The 14,665-nt window shown below is 37.2% G+C and overlaps 1 protein-coding gene and 1 long non-coding RNA gene across 2 annotated transcripts; one reads left to right on the forward strand and one right to left on the reverse strand.

Annotated features, from left to right (window-relative positions):
- Positions 1–393: 393 nt before the first annotated feature.
- Positions 394–5,317, forward strand: LOC107802627 (uncharacterized). Its single transcript, XM_016626155.2, has 9 exons — positions 394–641; positions 1,478–1,702; positions 1,939–2,034; positions 2,133–2,253; positions 2,343–3,843; positions 3,933–4,098; positions 4,179–4,343; positions 4,425–4,577; positions 4,683–5,317. Exons 1-9 carry the CDS (start codon positions 573–575, stop codon positions 4,887–4,889), a joined length of 2,703 nt encoding a protein of 900 aa, XP_016481641.2. The 5' UTR covers positions 394–572; the 3' UTR covers positions 4,890–5,317.
- LOC142171608 (uncharacterized) lies at positions 1,537–6,668 on the reverse strand. The gene is made up of 2 exons (XR_012701412.1): positions 5,829–6,668; positions 1,537–1,691 (listed from the first exon to the last, which is right to left on the reverse strand). It is a non-coding gene; the product is annotated as an uncharacterized LOC142171608 (long non-coding RNA).
- Between the last annotated feature and the right edge of the window lie 7,997 nt (positions 6,669–14,665).

The following is a 14,665-nucleotide window of genomic DNA, read 5'->3' on the forward strand; positions in this document are numbered from 1 at the left end:
CTAAAAGTATTCATCAGAAACAGCTCAAAGACTTGAAAAGAAGATAAAAGAATACAATAACAAACCCAAAAAATCAGGATTCATACGCGGTTTGGCCTCAAAAAAACAGGAAATATAATTTCAGTAATTGATCTCCAATTTTTCTCTCTCACACTCTCTCTATTTGGAAACAAAAGAGAGAAGAAGTGTTTGTCCCTGAGAGAAGTTGGATTAACCAATTTCCCAGTTGACTTAAGAGCCTTCCTATCATCTCTCATTTGCTCTGCACGTTATACAAGTTTTCTTTATCAATTTTCCTCCCCTTTTAAAAAAAATCAAAATAAACAAAATTAATAGTATTAATCTTGATTCTGAAATCTTGAATGCTCTTGTTCTTCTTCCCCCTCCTGCAATATTTTAATCATATCTATTATTACATTATTATCATTCAACAATTTCTTGCGTCATCAAATATTATTTCTGGTTTTTCAATTGTCAAAACCAAGAAAGTTGACCTGGTACAATCATTATTTTATTTCTTATTGTTGTCTTTTTCTTCAATTTTGTATAAAACTTGTCATTACTCGTTAGAAATGGCAATTGGGGCATGTTTTGGCGTGGCTCCTTTCTTTTCTCGCAGGAAGCATAGTACAATATTTGAGGTATTTTTTTCTCTTTCTTTCTTTTCTTCTTTCACTTTCTCTTAAAACTTCTTGTTGTCTGAACCTATTATGATCATGTTGAAGAATGTAAATTCTCCTACTTGTACACGAGTATCTAATATCATAAAATCTAAATTTGACATTCTAAATTTTGGCAATATTATCATGCAAAACCTCAAAGGTGGCAATGTTGAATTTGGAATCCTGTTGTTTAATTTCCTGGAAACCCAAGTAGTTAATCAATAGTATCATATGATCGAACAAATTAAGCAAATACAACAACGTATGACATAAAACATTTTTTCTGCTTAAGACACAACCTCAAGATATTTAGTAAATATAGTAATATCTGATAAATCCTTAAGACACAACCTCAAGATATTTCATCACAACTGAGTTTTTTTTTCTTTTTCTTTTTTCATGCAAAACTTGAAAGGTGACCATGTTGAAATTGGAAGATGATTTCTGGCAACATTTCCTTTTTTGACTCCACGTTTTTTTTTTCTTTCCGGAAACCCTAGTGCTTAATGAATTGTGTCATACGATGAAACAGATTAAGGAGAGAAAATTTCATACAACCATAAATGTTGCTATATAATTTTTGTTAAAGAAATATAACAGCCCAAGGATAATGTTATCCGAGAAAAAACTTGAGAAGACACCACCTAAAAGTTTTTCATCAATGAAAAAGAAAAAAAATGATCCTTCACCTCTATTTGGACATATTTACCATGTTTATGTCACAGATGTGAATTATGATCTAAGGCAAAGAAACATAGAAAATTGGTATGTTGGGTATTATTATATCACTAACAGTAATTAACAAACATTTGCAGGAAGAGGACATGAAAGAGACAAAGAAAAGACCTGTTCTTGAAAAAAATAAAACACCTGCTATCGCAATATCAAAAAGTTTTAAATCAACAAAAGGTTCCACAGTGCGCAATTCATGTAGAGTAGCAGGAAACTTCATAATAATGACTGAGCTTCGGAACAAGATCCTCACCTTGAGAGACTTGCTTGACTTGTCTCCTTGTATTGGCTCTGCATCTGTAAATGAGGTATTCTTCTATTACTTGTCTTCAAAACTCAAGCATAATAACATTTTTTGAAAGGTTTTAACTTATATACACGGATAGCATAATGAATTTTTACACCTTCACTATACTTCAACTGGTCATAGCAGGTTAATATGATGATGTAAAAACTTTACACTGTCAGAGTACAGAAGTTAAACTCTTAAAGAAAAAGAGCAAAGCAGAATTTGGTAACTTCTATTGTGAATTTTTTTCCACAGCTACTGATTTTGACGCTGAAAGATCTGCAACAATTGTATCCTTCAATCAATCCATCTATTTCTTTGTCAAAAATTGATGGAGCATCGATGCATCAGGTTACTTATTTACTCCACTGTAATGAGCATTACAAATTCAACGTTTGCTTTAGCGCATTCACAGTTCACTGTGCTGACCTAATTCTTACATTTCTCAGGCACTGCAATGCTTTTTTGATACTATCATATCAATTGGGGAAATGTGGACAGGCAATGATGAGTGGATGGTCAAATGCAAGGAGGATTCATTCAGTAAACTAGACAATTTAGAATACTATGGTATGTCATATGTTTATTGCAACACCAAATATCTATTGGGCACTATTTATAAAGACCCTAATGTTTTCTCTCAATTATAACCAATTCAGGAGTGTTATTGCTCGAAGACATGATTAAGCTAGCGAGTGAAAGGATGTTCGATATGATGGATGATGATGAGGATGACGATGACCGGATAAGAGATGAATGTCCATCATTCAACACATTTGGAAGGGTTCTTTCTGAATCTTACTCGAGCGCCAAATCCTCCCTCTCGAGCACTCCAGTCACCCCAACTTCAGTTCTTCCTGGGTTAATGAGCAATGCTTCAAAGAAGAATACAAAGGCATCATACTCTCCACCTCTTCTTCTGCCACTCAGGGTTCAAGCAGTTGGCAAGCTGAATCCTATTGATGTAAAGCGCCTCTCTTTCCACATGTTCCCTCATGTAGCAGCTCAAGATCCAAATTTTGTGGGTCAGATAACAAGCACAGAAGCAAAGAAAGATTCTGAAGTGAAAGCCAAAGATGATCATGAATTTGGGCAAGATTGTGAAATGACAGACATGCTGGATATTCTACTGACTAGTATGGATGATGAATCAGAAAATAAAGGAACATATAAAACTGGTGCTAAAAATACACCAGTGTCAGGACATGTTACCTTGGATGTGCTTTTACCTCCTTCATCGCTTCCTTCATCGCGAGCAGAGCCACAATCACCGCTCACTTTATCATTGAAGGTCATAGACTCACAAAAAACAGCATCTCCTCTGCAGATTTCTTTGCACTCAGTAGATAAGGATATATCAACACCATCATCACCATTGGCCCAGTCACAGCCCCTACAATTATCAACGAACCAGTCATCTACTTTTGCACCAGCCGTGCCACAACCACCACCTCCACCGCCGCCACCACCAGTACCCACTTCATCGGTGAATGCAGAAGGGTCACAGACTGCACCATTGTTAGCACAACTAAGTGGTGCTCCACTGCCTCCTCCTCCTCCCATGACATCAATTAATGTAGCGACACCACAACCGCCTATGAAAACATTATCTGCACACCCACCACCACCACCACCACCTCCCATGATAAGAAAAGAAATAACACTTCCACCTCCACCACCACCACCTCCCATGATAAGAAAAGAAATAACACATCCACCTCCACCACCACCACCTCCCATGACATCAGGAAATGGAGCGGCACCTCCACCACCTCCACCTCCCATGGGATCAAAGGTTATTGCACCTCCACCACCCCCACCTCCCATGGGATCAAAGGTTACGGCACCTGCACCCCCACCTCCACCAGTGACTTCAAATGGAAGAATGCCAGCACCACCTCCACCCATGCCAATGGGAAAAGGAGCTGCACCTCCACCACCACCAGGGTTTGCAGGTGTCAGGAACCTAGGACCTAGGAAAGCAGCCACTAAATTGAAGAGATCATCCCAAATGGGAAATCTTTATCGGCTTCTCAAGGGTAAAGTTGAAGGATCTAGTTTAGATGGTAAAGCAAAGGGGAGAAAGGGAAAAGTTGGTGGTGCTGCACCCACAGGAGGCAAACAGGGAATGGCTGATGCATTAGCAGAGATGACAAAGAGGTAATTAATCCTCCAACTAATTATTTTTGTAGAGGTGTTACTTTCATAGATATTAGATTTATGTATAAAAATTACATCATATGTCTCAGGTCAGCATACCACCAACAAATTGAAGAGGATGTTAGAGTACATGCAAAAACAATCAAGGAGATGAAAACAGCCATTGCCTCTTTCCAAACATCAGATATGTCTGAGCTTATTAAGTTCCACAAAACTGTAGAATCCCACCTAGAGAAACTAACGGATGAATCTCAGGTTTCATATATAACTGTTGTAGTACATAATTCTCCATGATTCCTACTTCAGGGTGTTGGCTTAAAGTAATCTTGATACAGGTGCTAGCAAGGTTCGAAGATTTTCCTACAAAGAAGTTGGAAGCATTGAGGATGGCAGCAGCACTTCATACCAAGTTAGATTCAATAGCCAAAACTCTACAGAATTGGCCAATAGTCCCACCTGTTGGACAACTTCTTGAAAAAGCTGAGAATTACTTCAACAAGGTAGAAACTAAGTTCGCAGTTGATAACTTGTCGATTTTTATATTTCCATTAGTAGCTCTAACAAATGGTTATATCATCTAGATCAAAGGAGAAATGGACACACTGGAACGAACAAAAGATGAAGAATCCAAGAAATTTATAAGCCATAAAATCCACTTTGATTTTGGCATCCTTGTGCGTATCAAAGAATTGATGGTGGATGTTTCCTCAAACTGTATGGAACTGACTTTGAAGGTTAGCACAATGTAAAGCATGTAGCAAATGTAGCAATTCTTATGAAATCACTCACCTTACTATTTTAGTGAACGTCTTTTGAAGTAACACTTGATGTTGAATCAGGAGAGGAGAGAAATAAAGCAAAAGGAAAATGAAGGAGCTGGACCGAAAATTGATGGTCACAAAAAGGGATCAGCTAAACTTCTTTGGAAGGCCTTCCAATTTGCATTCAGAGTCTATACTTTTGCTGGTGGCCAAGATGATCGTGCTGACATGTTGACAAGGGAATTGGCTCAAGAAATCGAGACAGATCCTAATCCAGAGGCATAAAGTTTATACTCATTTCTCCAAAACAAAAAACCCAAAAAAAAAAATGATCACTATAGGTGGCAATATAAAATGCATTGGTGCTCATAAACACTTTTGAGAGGTTTGAGCAATTAGCATAATGAAGCTTTCCCTGGCAGGTGTTTTGTAGATGCTTCTTGATCTGTGGTTACATGCATATTCTAGGAGAGAATTGCTAGACAATATATCCTTCTTTGTTTAGAAGACGGAGAGAAGTGAGCTAAATTCTAGCTTTGCTCTACCACCTGCAATACATACGATCTATTACACCTTTGTGACTGGTTTTGTAGCATGTACATAACCCCGGATCTTCTTTACTTTCAGAATTAAAAGAGTATACATGTGAATGATTGCCTTGTTTATGCATTTTGTATGTTATTTTGTGTAGTCACAGTTGCCTTGTTTCTGCATTTTGTATGTTTTATGTACAGTCACACTATTTTCCAGGAGGTTTGTTTTTGAGTCTTAGTATTTCTTTTCTTTTGGTTAAATAATGTTAAATAACCATTGTTATCATACCATATAATGCATGGTAATAAGAAGTTTTGTTCATACTAACACACTATTTTCTGAAACAATGATGATTATCCTGCAGAAGACATATCATGTCTGTCATTATACCATAAATTGCTTATTTTAACATCCTTATATATGACGATATTACATTATACAGTTGAATTAATATTTGAAACAGGCTGCGTGTTTGTACTTAATTAGTGTCTACAACCATCGTAACATAAGAACAGTAGGTATGAGTAATTGCCCGAAATCCCGCTCTGTCCGTGTTTAGTACACAAGCAGATTAGCATCAACTATATGAGATTAAATAAGTTAGAATGTATGCAAATTATAAATCAAAATTCAAGACTAACTACGTGAAAAAAAATTCAAATAAACTCTTTAAAGCAGAAAGACAAACACCTGGTGGGCTTCTTTTTCACTCTTACAGCCACCTCCTTATTCCAGTTTACCAACTTTAGTCCATTCGACAAAATATGAAGGCTTACCCCAGCGTGATTCTCAAAGACTCAAGCCCACGGCCTTCATGTATTAATTTGTTGAGCCAAGTGCACAAATAACCGTTTTTAGGACAAGTAGTAGTCAAATTTTTTAAAGTGTTACAAAGTTAGTCGTTTAGAAATCAACTTTAGATGTGTGGGTCTAGTGTTGAAATGGTGGATCTGAAGTTTCCAAATTCAGATCTCCGGGTCTAAAGATGGACTCTATCAAAATCAAACATCAAACTCATGTGTGAAGTATGAAGTTCAAATTGAGACCTGAGGTTTGAAGTTAGGTTTTGGTAAAGCCCAATTTTAAATTTGAATTTGAACGTTGGCTTTTCAAACTTCATACTTCAGGTAGAATTTAGGTAATACCGGCTTTGGCAGATCCAAACTTCAAATTTATATATCTGACGAAGAAAAAGCAACAACACGACATTTTTATGAAGTTTGAGAAAATGGCTAAACTTAAAATAGCTTTTCGCATATATTTTTAATAGCGGTGTTACAACTTACAAGCGACCACCTTAGTATCATTTTTACTCATTTGTAACTTTAGGTTCTTTTATTTTAAGGTACAAACCATACAAAAAAAATGTAATATGTATTACATTTTACCTGATTAATGCTTGCTTGATTATAATTTTATTTTCCACATATATAATTACTCTACAACTTATGTGATTATCTTCTACATAATTTAATGAATATGCGTATTAGCAATACATTTATTGAATTATATAAATCTGATTTGTTTTTACTCTTGTTTAGTTAACAAACTTTACTTGTTACCCCTATTGTTTTACTAAATATTTGTAGTATTGATTTTAAAATTATAAGAAAGTGTTTAAAACAAAAAATTTCGTGATTTAAAAGAGGAACTCAATATATTTACTACTATATATATAAATGGCCAACGAGTTCCATATTGCACCAAAAGTTATTTGACTTGTACTATACACTTGGGCCTATTTTATTGGTCACTGATTTCCTTTCTCTAATTCTTTCAACGTGTTGCGTTTCTCTTTTGAGCAAACCAGCTGTCTTTTGAAAAGTAATTTACATCCCTATTACCTCCAACAAACACGTGGTTTTTCCAGGTCCGTTTGGATGCTTTTTCATAATCTCTTTTCTAATTAATCTTTATGTAAGAAAAACTAGTAGATAATATTGACCAAGAACAAGAAGGAAACAAAAATAACTTATCAAAAAATACTGTGTCGTGGCAAGCCACTACCTTGAAAGTGATTTCGGTCCGACTGGGTGCAAATCGTTAAGACTGGTCGCTCCCCAAGATTCCATAGCACCTCCAAACACGTGCACTCGTAACTGAAAGTTTAAAATTTGCACAAAGCAATTGTCCAGATATCGGTTGAAGAAGAAGAGAAGATGAAGGTATTTTTCTATATTTGAAAACTTCACAAAACAACTCCTAATATAGATAAGATGCTAGAGTTGTTACAAGAAGGATAATTAAATTGGGGGTTATGAAAATAAAAGAGTTATTACAAAATTCAAGTAGGAGTTATAAGAATTCAAGTAGCAGTTACAACGATTTAAAGTATAGATGTTACAAAGTAATAAATCAGACATTACAAAATTCAATTCAAAGAGAATGAATTTTGGTAAGCATGTATTTGGACACTTTTCTCGTAAGCTAAAAAAATAAAGAAATAATTTTAGCAAAACCAAATTTGGATTAGACCCACGTATATCTCGCGCGCAGGGGGCAAATCGACCCGTTTTGCCTTCACGACCAATTTCTCATGTGCGTGAGGCCACTCTCTTTTACAAGCTCTTTACAAGCCCAACAAAGAGCAATTCAATATAAAAAGAAGAAAAAGACTTTCCACAACTAATGAGGGACACTTTGTCCTTCACAAAAGACAAAGTGATGGTAGGCTAGAAACCCGTATTTTAGTTGTAGTTTGCACTCTAATTACTGTATTTTACTTGTGTTTGAGCTTAAATATTTGTGTATTGCACTTATTATGTGTGTTTTTGTCTCGCAATAAGTGATTCCGAGCTATTAAGATAATTTGGAGCTAATTTGAACAAGTTGGAGCTTTGAAGTCTGAGTAAAATCTAAAGAATTAAGTCGATATCACGTTCAAGGGTCGAGGACCAAGTCTGGATATCAAAAAGTGAGAAAAAAAGATTACTATGCACTACCGTGCCGCAGGCCCCAGGGCGCTAGTGCAAAATTCCTGTTGAGTAAAAAAAATCAACTCTCTAATGTGGCGGCGCATGGCGCGCCGCACTAGGGTATTTTCGCGGTCCAATTGTCCCACTTTAGCTTGGAAAGGGTAGTTTTATCGAGGCCCGTTCTTACATTTTATAAATACATCAAAAATACGATTTTTAGAGGACCTTTGACCTTGGATGCTTTTGGAGAGCATTGGAGGCTACAAGACACAATATTTCATCATCTTTCCATCAATTCAATACGGGAGTTTGGATTGTAACGTTAGATTGATGTTTTCTTACTCTTTAATTATAATTGTGATGACTTCCTCCTTGATTATGGAGTATTTTCCCTCAGGGTTTGACGGATATGGTGTTTGATTGATATTTTTGGATTTTAACTCTAGTTCTTTGCTTGAATTCGTTTATGGAGCTTTGAATTGATATAACTTTGTTCATCGGTATATTTAATCGAAAGAGGAATATTTTGGTGATTATCTTTGCATTATTGTTTTTGGTTTAATTCAGTGATTTTCTTAAGTAATCGAAAGAGCTTGTTTAATTGTTGATTAAATCAAGTTGGGAGAATATTCGAGAGACGTTTTCCTGAAAACTAATCCATTAGCACATGCTTGCATATTTTCATAGTGCTTATATCACCTCGTAGAGTTAAGATTTAATCGAGAGAGGAGTCTTGACTATACGTTTGAACTAATCATTATGTGAATTCGTGAGAATCATTAGAACATTAGAGTGAATTAAACTAGAGTTAGATCCCAAGTAGCTATCTTGCACCTATCCTGTCAACACCCTTATTTCTCACATTGATAAACCAACTCTGCTAATCTCTAGTTCTTTACAATCAATTGTCAATTGCTTTACTTTTAATAGTTAGTTGTAGTTCATAATCATTCCAACCAAGGTATTAATCATCCTAAATAGTATTTAAGCCAGAAATTACTTTAACTTTGTTTAAATCCAAATCCATGTGAAGACGATAATTAAATTATACTATCTTTGGCTAGCGAGCATCAGTTTCGTGTTGTGTTTTGCGCTCATCAAATTTTGGCGTTGTTTCCTGGAATTGGCAATCAATAGTATTCAAATTAGTTTTTGGTGATAATTCATGAACCAATTTTATTTTATTCTTCACGGTTTTTCTCTTTCGTGTGCAGGCAACAAGTTAAGCTCTTTGGTGTATGACTCGATCTTCTTCTAAGGAAGTGATTCCATATGATCCAGAGGTAAAAAAACGTCCGCGACAGTTGAGGAAAGAGAAAGAACTCACCGGGAAATTCTTGGGACAATCTTCAACCCATGAGAACATGGATAAAAACGGTGAGGAGATAGTTGATTTGGCTGCACGGGAAGCAACCCGATAGGAAGTAGCCACACGGGAAGCTACTGAAGCATCTCTCAGAGCTGATGAAATGGTGGACGAGAATGGAGGATGAAGATTCAACCTGAACTGACCTTTGGTTTAAGACGAATTTGAAAATAATACGCCCAGTCCTGGACGATCACTGAGAGACTATGCCGGGCTAGTCTACAACCAAGGAGTATTTAGTGTGCGACCCCCTATGATCGCAACCAATAATTTTGAGATCAATCAAGGGTTAGTTCAGACCATTAAGAACAATTGTGTCTTCCGTGGCAAACCCAATGAAGATCCAAATACTCATTTGATGGATTTTGATGAGATTATGAATACCTTCCAGCACAACGGAGTATCAAAAGATGCTATCTACTTAAGGACATTTCCTGTTTCATCGAGGGAAGATGTTGAGCACTGGTTTAGGAGTTTGCCTACTGGGTTAATTCAAACTTTGGAAGACATGACAAAGAAGTTCCTTGAAAAATACTTTTCAGCTGCAAAAACAGGAAAAATGCGAAGAGAGATCCACATCTTCGAGCAGAAAGAGACAAAAACGGTGTTTGAAGCATGTGCAAGATTTAAGGATATTGTGAGAAGATGTCAGCATCATAGGGTAGAATTGTGGATGCAACTCGAAGATTTCTGGGATGGTCTAACACCCTCTGGTAGGAGGACGCTAAATAACACAGTTGGAGGTCCTCTAACGAAGAAAACTCCTAAGGAGATTGTTGCAATTCTGAATGAATTATCTGAAGATACAAATCAATGGCCTGCAGATGATAACCATAGAAGAAAATTAGCTAGGGTGCACCAGGTAGACTCTAACACATCAGTACAAGCCCTGCTAGACACTATGCCAGAGAGAAAAGAAAGTTAACATTGGCCAAGGTATAGAGTGAACCGCAAGCAACATGTGACTTTTGTGGAATGAGACACCCTACACACGAGTGTCAAGCTTCAGCTGAAGTAGTAAATGCTCTAGGGAGAGTTGACAGAGGCAACTACCAAAGTGGCAACAATTTTAACTCCATGGGGCAGAGGCACCCAGTTTTTTCTTGGAGTTCACGAGGTGGTAGTGCAAACACATGGCAACAAACTAACTCCAGACCCCAGAGGCAGAGAGCTACAGGTTTTCAAAATCAGCATAGGCATCAATATCATCCTCCACAGTCTAATAAGTCTAGCATGAAAGATCTGTTGAAGCCCTTTATTATTAAGACAAATGAGATGCTTGAAACTCATGGCGCAACTATAAGAGAACTGGGAACGGCCTTTCAAAACATGGAAAGACGGGTGGGGAAACTAGCTAATCTATTGTCTAAGAGGGTTCCAGGAACTCTCCCTGTTGATACTGAAAGAAATCTAAAATAGACAATAATTGCAGTATCTTTGAGGAGTAGGCACGTAAAGGAGGATCCCAAGGCAAAACAAAAGGATGAGCCGATTGAAAGACATGTGAAAATTATGGAGGAACAGAAAAACGACAACATTCAAGAAGGTGCATGGATGGTGGATGATGGTCTGAAGAAGAAGGGGAAGACTAGAGCCCAAAAGAAGAAGAAATATGAGAATTCAATAAATGAGGAGACTGAAGAAAGTAAATATACGCATGCTCTAACTTTCCTGCAGAAGTAGAGAAGAGAGAAGCTGGAAAAATAATTCGGGCACTTTCTAGAAGTGCCCAAGCAGGTGCATGTGAATATACCTTTCACAGAGGTGCTATCACAGATGCCGGCTTATGTTAAAAATTTTAAGGAGATATTTTCCAAAAAGCGGAAAGTGAAAGAGACATCGGTTGTCAAACTCACAGAGCATTGTAGTGCCATTCTACAAAATAAGCTCCCTCAAAAGTGTGGAGATCCAGGAAGTTTTACTATACCTTGCTCTTTAGGAAGAACTAAGTTTGAAAAATATTTGTGTGATTTAGGTGCTTCTATTAATCTTATGCATTTGTCTATTTTCAGGAAATTAGAGGGAGAGATTGGATAAGTCAGGTCGATACCCGTGTCCTTACAGCTGGAGGATCAGACCACAATTATACCTGAAGGAATAGTGAAAGATGTGCTAGTTCGGGTGGACAAATTTGTGTTCCCTTTGGACTTCATTGTGATGAACATGGAGGAGAATAGGGAGGTCCCTCTGATTCTAGGGAGACCCTTTTTAGCTACTGGCAGAGCAATTCTGGACATTCAAGCAAGGCAGCTCATGCTCATAGTGGGGAAGGAAAGGGTGATCTTCAAGATGGAAGGAACATTGGGGGACCTAAAGGAGCAATTTGGAGAGAGTAAAACTGATAAGTGTGGGGTGTACCCAAAAAAGGCTAAAAAGAAGCTCTCAGTATGGATGTATGCACTGGATCAGGCGTGCAAAAGAGATTTTGACTTCGATTTAGACCCCGACTAGATCAATCAAGAAAGTTTTCTTTACCTCTGGATTTTTATTTATGTGTCATGGGGACATGCCACAATTTAAAGTGTGGGGTGAGGGATTGTAAATATGTGCATGAGTGTTTGCCTTCTTTGTTTTGAATTTTTTTTTTGACTTTTCCCGACGATAGATTTCCTTGACTGTCTTCTTGAGGGATCAAAGTCGATGAAAAAAAATATTTTGTTTTTCTTAGGTAGTGTAACAATTCTCCCTTGGTTTTTCTTTGTGCTGCGGTTCTTTTCCAAGGGTTTTTTTTTGAACCGGGTGTAGTTAGTTTTTATTTTGTTAGGAAATTTGAAGTCTTATGCTGTGGTATAAAATGAAGGTGACTTTTCTTGACCTTATTGTGTCTTGAGAGTAGTGAGTTCCTTAGTTGTGATGCCTAGGCTCAGTTCTTGACTCATGTATTGTAGTGCCTTAAATTATTTTATTTTGACTCTGCTTAACTGTTTTGACTAGAGAGTCGGGATAGATCCGATCCTAAGTGAGTTATATGTCAATGTGTGAGTGAGGTTTGTGTAGATATTCCGTGTATGTTAGTTGGTATCTAGAACTTTTTCCGTGTGTTTGCAAAGCAAAATAACAGTCTTGTTTGGTCTAGAAAGTGATAAAGGCATTTCTTTGTTGAGCCAATTTATAACGACCCGGCCGGTCATTTTGAGAATTTAAGTCCCGTTCGGCGTCATAAGGCCCTGAGAAGCTTCGTATTATGTGTATTGACTTGCGTGAGTGGTTGAATTTTGTTACCGGATGATTCAGAGTGATTTGGGATACTTAGTCCCTAAAATGAAAGTCTAAGTCTTAGGATTTTGACCGTAGTTGGAACTATATGAAGACAACTTCGGAATGGAGTTCTGGTGGTTCCGTTAGCTCCGTTAGGTGATTTTGGACTTGGGAGCGTGTCCGGGCGGTGAATATGAGGTATGTAGCTTATTTAGGCTTAAAATGGCGAAAGTTAAATTTTTGGGGTCGGAATGCTTCGTTATTCTATTTGGGACTTGCCTGCAAAATTTGACGTCATTCCGAGTTGATTTGATAGGTTTCGGTACGGGTTTTAGAAGTTAGAAGATTTGAAAGTTTATAAGTTCGATTCTTGGTGTGATTCGTAGTTTCGACGCTGTTTGATGTGATTTGAGGCCTCAAGCGAGTCCGTGTTAGGTTATGGAACTTGTTGGTATATTTACACGAGGTCCCGGAGGGCCTCAGGTGAGTTTCTGATGGGCTACGGGCCATTTTCTTCTATTTTTGAACTATTGGTTTCTGCTATCTAGTTTCCTTAATCGCGTTCGTGTCACTTCTTCCGCGTTCGTGTAGTGCAATTTGTGGAGAATGAATTATTGTTCTTCGCGTTCACATGATTTCATTCGTGATCGCGAAGGTCTGCTTTTCCCTCATTCGCGTTTGCACCCGTGTCCTTGCGTTCGCGTAGCTCAGTTCCTGGGCCATCAATTTCCTTATTCGCGATCGCATACGTTGTTTGCGATCGCGTAGCACTAATTTTGGGCAGTAATTATTTCTTCTCTACGTTCGCGAAGCACTTCTTGGCAGCCATATTTTTCTTCTTCGCGAACGCGATCCTTCCTCCGCGTTCGCGATGCATAATCATCTGGGTAGAATATAAGATCTTCAAATCGAGGGTTAGGTCATGTTTATCATATCTTCACTTGTGGAGCTCGGTGTTGAGCGATTCTTTGTGGGTTTTTCAAGAAAATCGATTGGGTAAGTGTTCTTCACCTAGAAATTATTATATTCCATGATTTTATATTTATTTTTATCATTTAATTTGTGTTTTGAGTTGAGGAAAAGGAGGATTTTTTAAGAAAATTTTTAGAATGAAAAAATCACGATTTGAGGGACGAATTGGTATCTGAATTTGATAATTTTAGTATGGTTGAACTCGTATCGGAATGGGTATTTGAATTTTTCTGAAATTTATCGGTTTTCGAGGTGCGGGCCTAGGGATCGACTTTTGGGTCAATTTTTAGATTTTGATAAAGATTGAAGCTTTATGATCCGGAATAGTTTCTTATGAGTTTTATATGTGCTTTGAAGTTATTTTGATATGATTTGAGCCGTCTGGAGGCCATTTCACTGAGAAGTTTATTTTTGAGTACCGGTCTGTCTTTTTTGAGGTAAGTATCTTGCCTAACTTCGTGTGGGGGAACTACCCCTTAGGATTTGAGTCTTCTATGCTAATTGTAGTCCGGGTACGCGAGGTGACGAGTACGTGCTCGGACTTATTTGTGGACAATTAGCCTTTTAGGGTTCTTAGGTCCTTGTATTCAATGAATATGCAGTTGTTCTCGTTATGATTACGTTTCTAAAGCACTAGTTTCACTTCTACTTGCTTTTATTAGAATTAATTACTTCATGATCCACTCTTGTTATTCATTGGATTCATATGTGCCTTAACTAAAATTGTTATCTCTTCTATTGCCATATTGTCTTTTCCCTAACTACTTATCTTTATTTAAAGTTGTCGTTATCCCTTTTGTAAATGTTCACCCTTAATTGAGGTTATGGTTATCTTTTGCTGCCTACCTTTATTTGAATTTTTTGCATCTCTTTCGTAATTGTCCAAACTTAAAATAAGCTTCGATATCCTATGCCTTAATTGACTTGTCCTTATTTGGAATTATTTGACTCGTGTTAGTTTCTTATTGTTGAACTGTATATTGTGGGATCATTGTTACATATTATTTTCTTCCCTGGTCAGTTGTTCTTATTACGCCTAATATTCTTTATTATGGCTATTCCTTGCGAACTAGTTT

This window comes from Nicotiana tabacum, chromosome 17, assembly GCF_000715075.1.
Source record: "Nicotiana tabacum cultivar K326 chromosome 17, ASM71507v2, whole genome shotgun sequence".
Lineage (NCBI taxonomy): Eukaryota > Viridiplantae > Streptophyta > Magnoliopsida > Solanales > Solanaceae > Nicotiana > Nicotiana tabacum.

Coding starts and splice junctions, on each gene's coding strand:
- LOC107802627 (XM_016626155.2), top strand. CDS start 573: ATGGCAATTGGGGCATGTTTTGGCGTGGCTCCTTTCTTTTCTCGCAGG. Junction 642..1,477: donor AGCATAGTACAATATTTGAG/GTATTTTTTTCT, acceptor AAACATTTGCAG/GAAGAGGACATGAAAGAGAC. Junction 4,344..4,424: donor CTGAGAATTACTTCAACAAG/GTAGAAACTAAG, acceptor TATATCATCTAG/ATCAAAGGAGAAATGGACAC.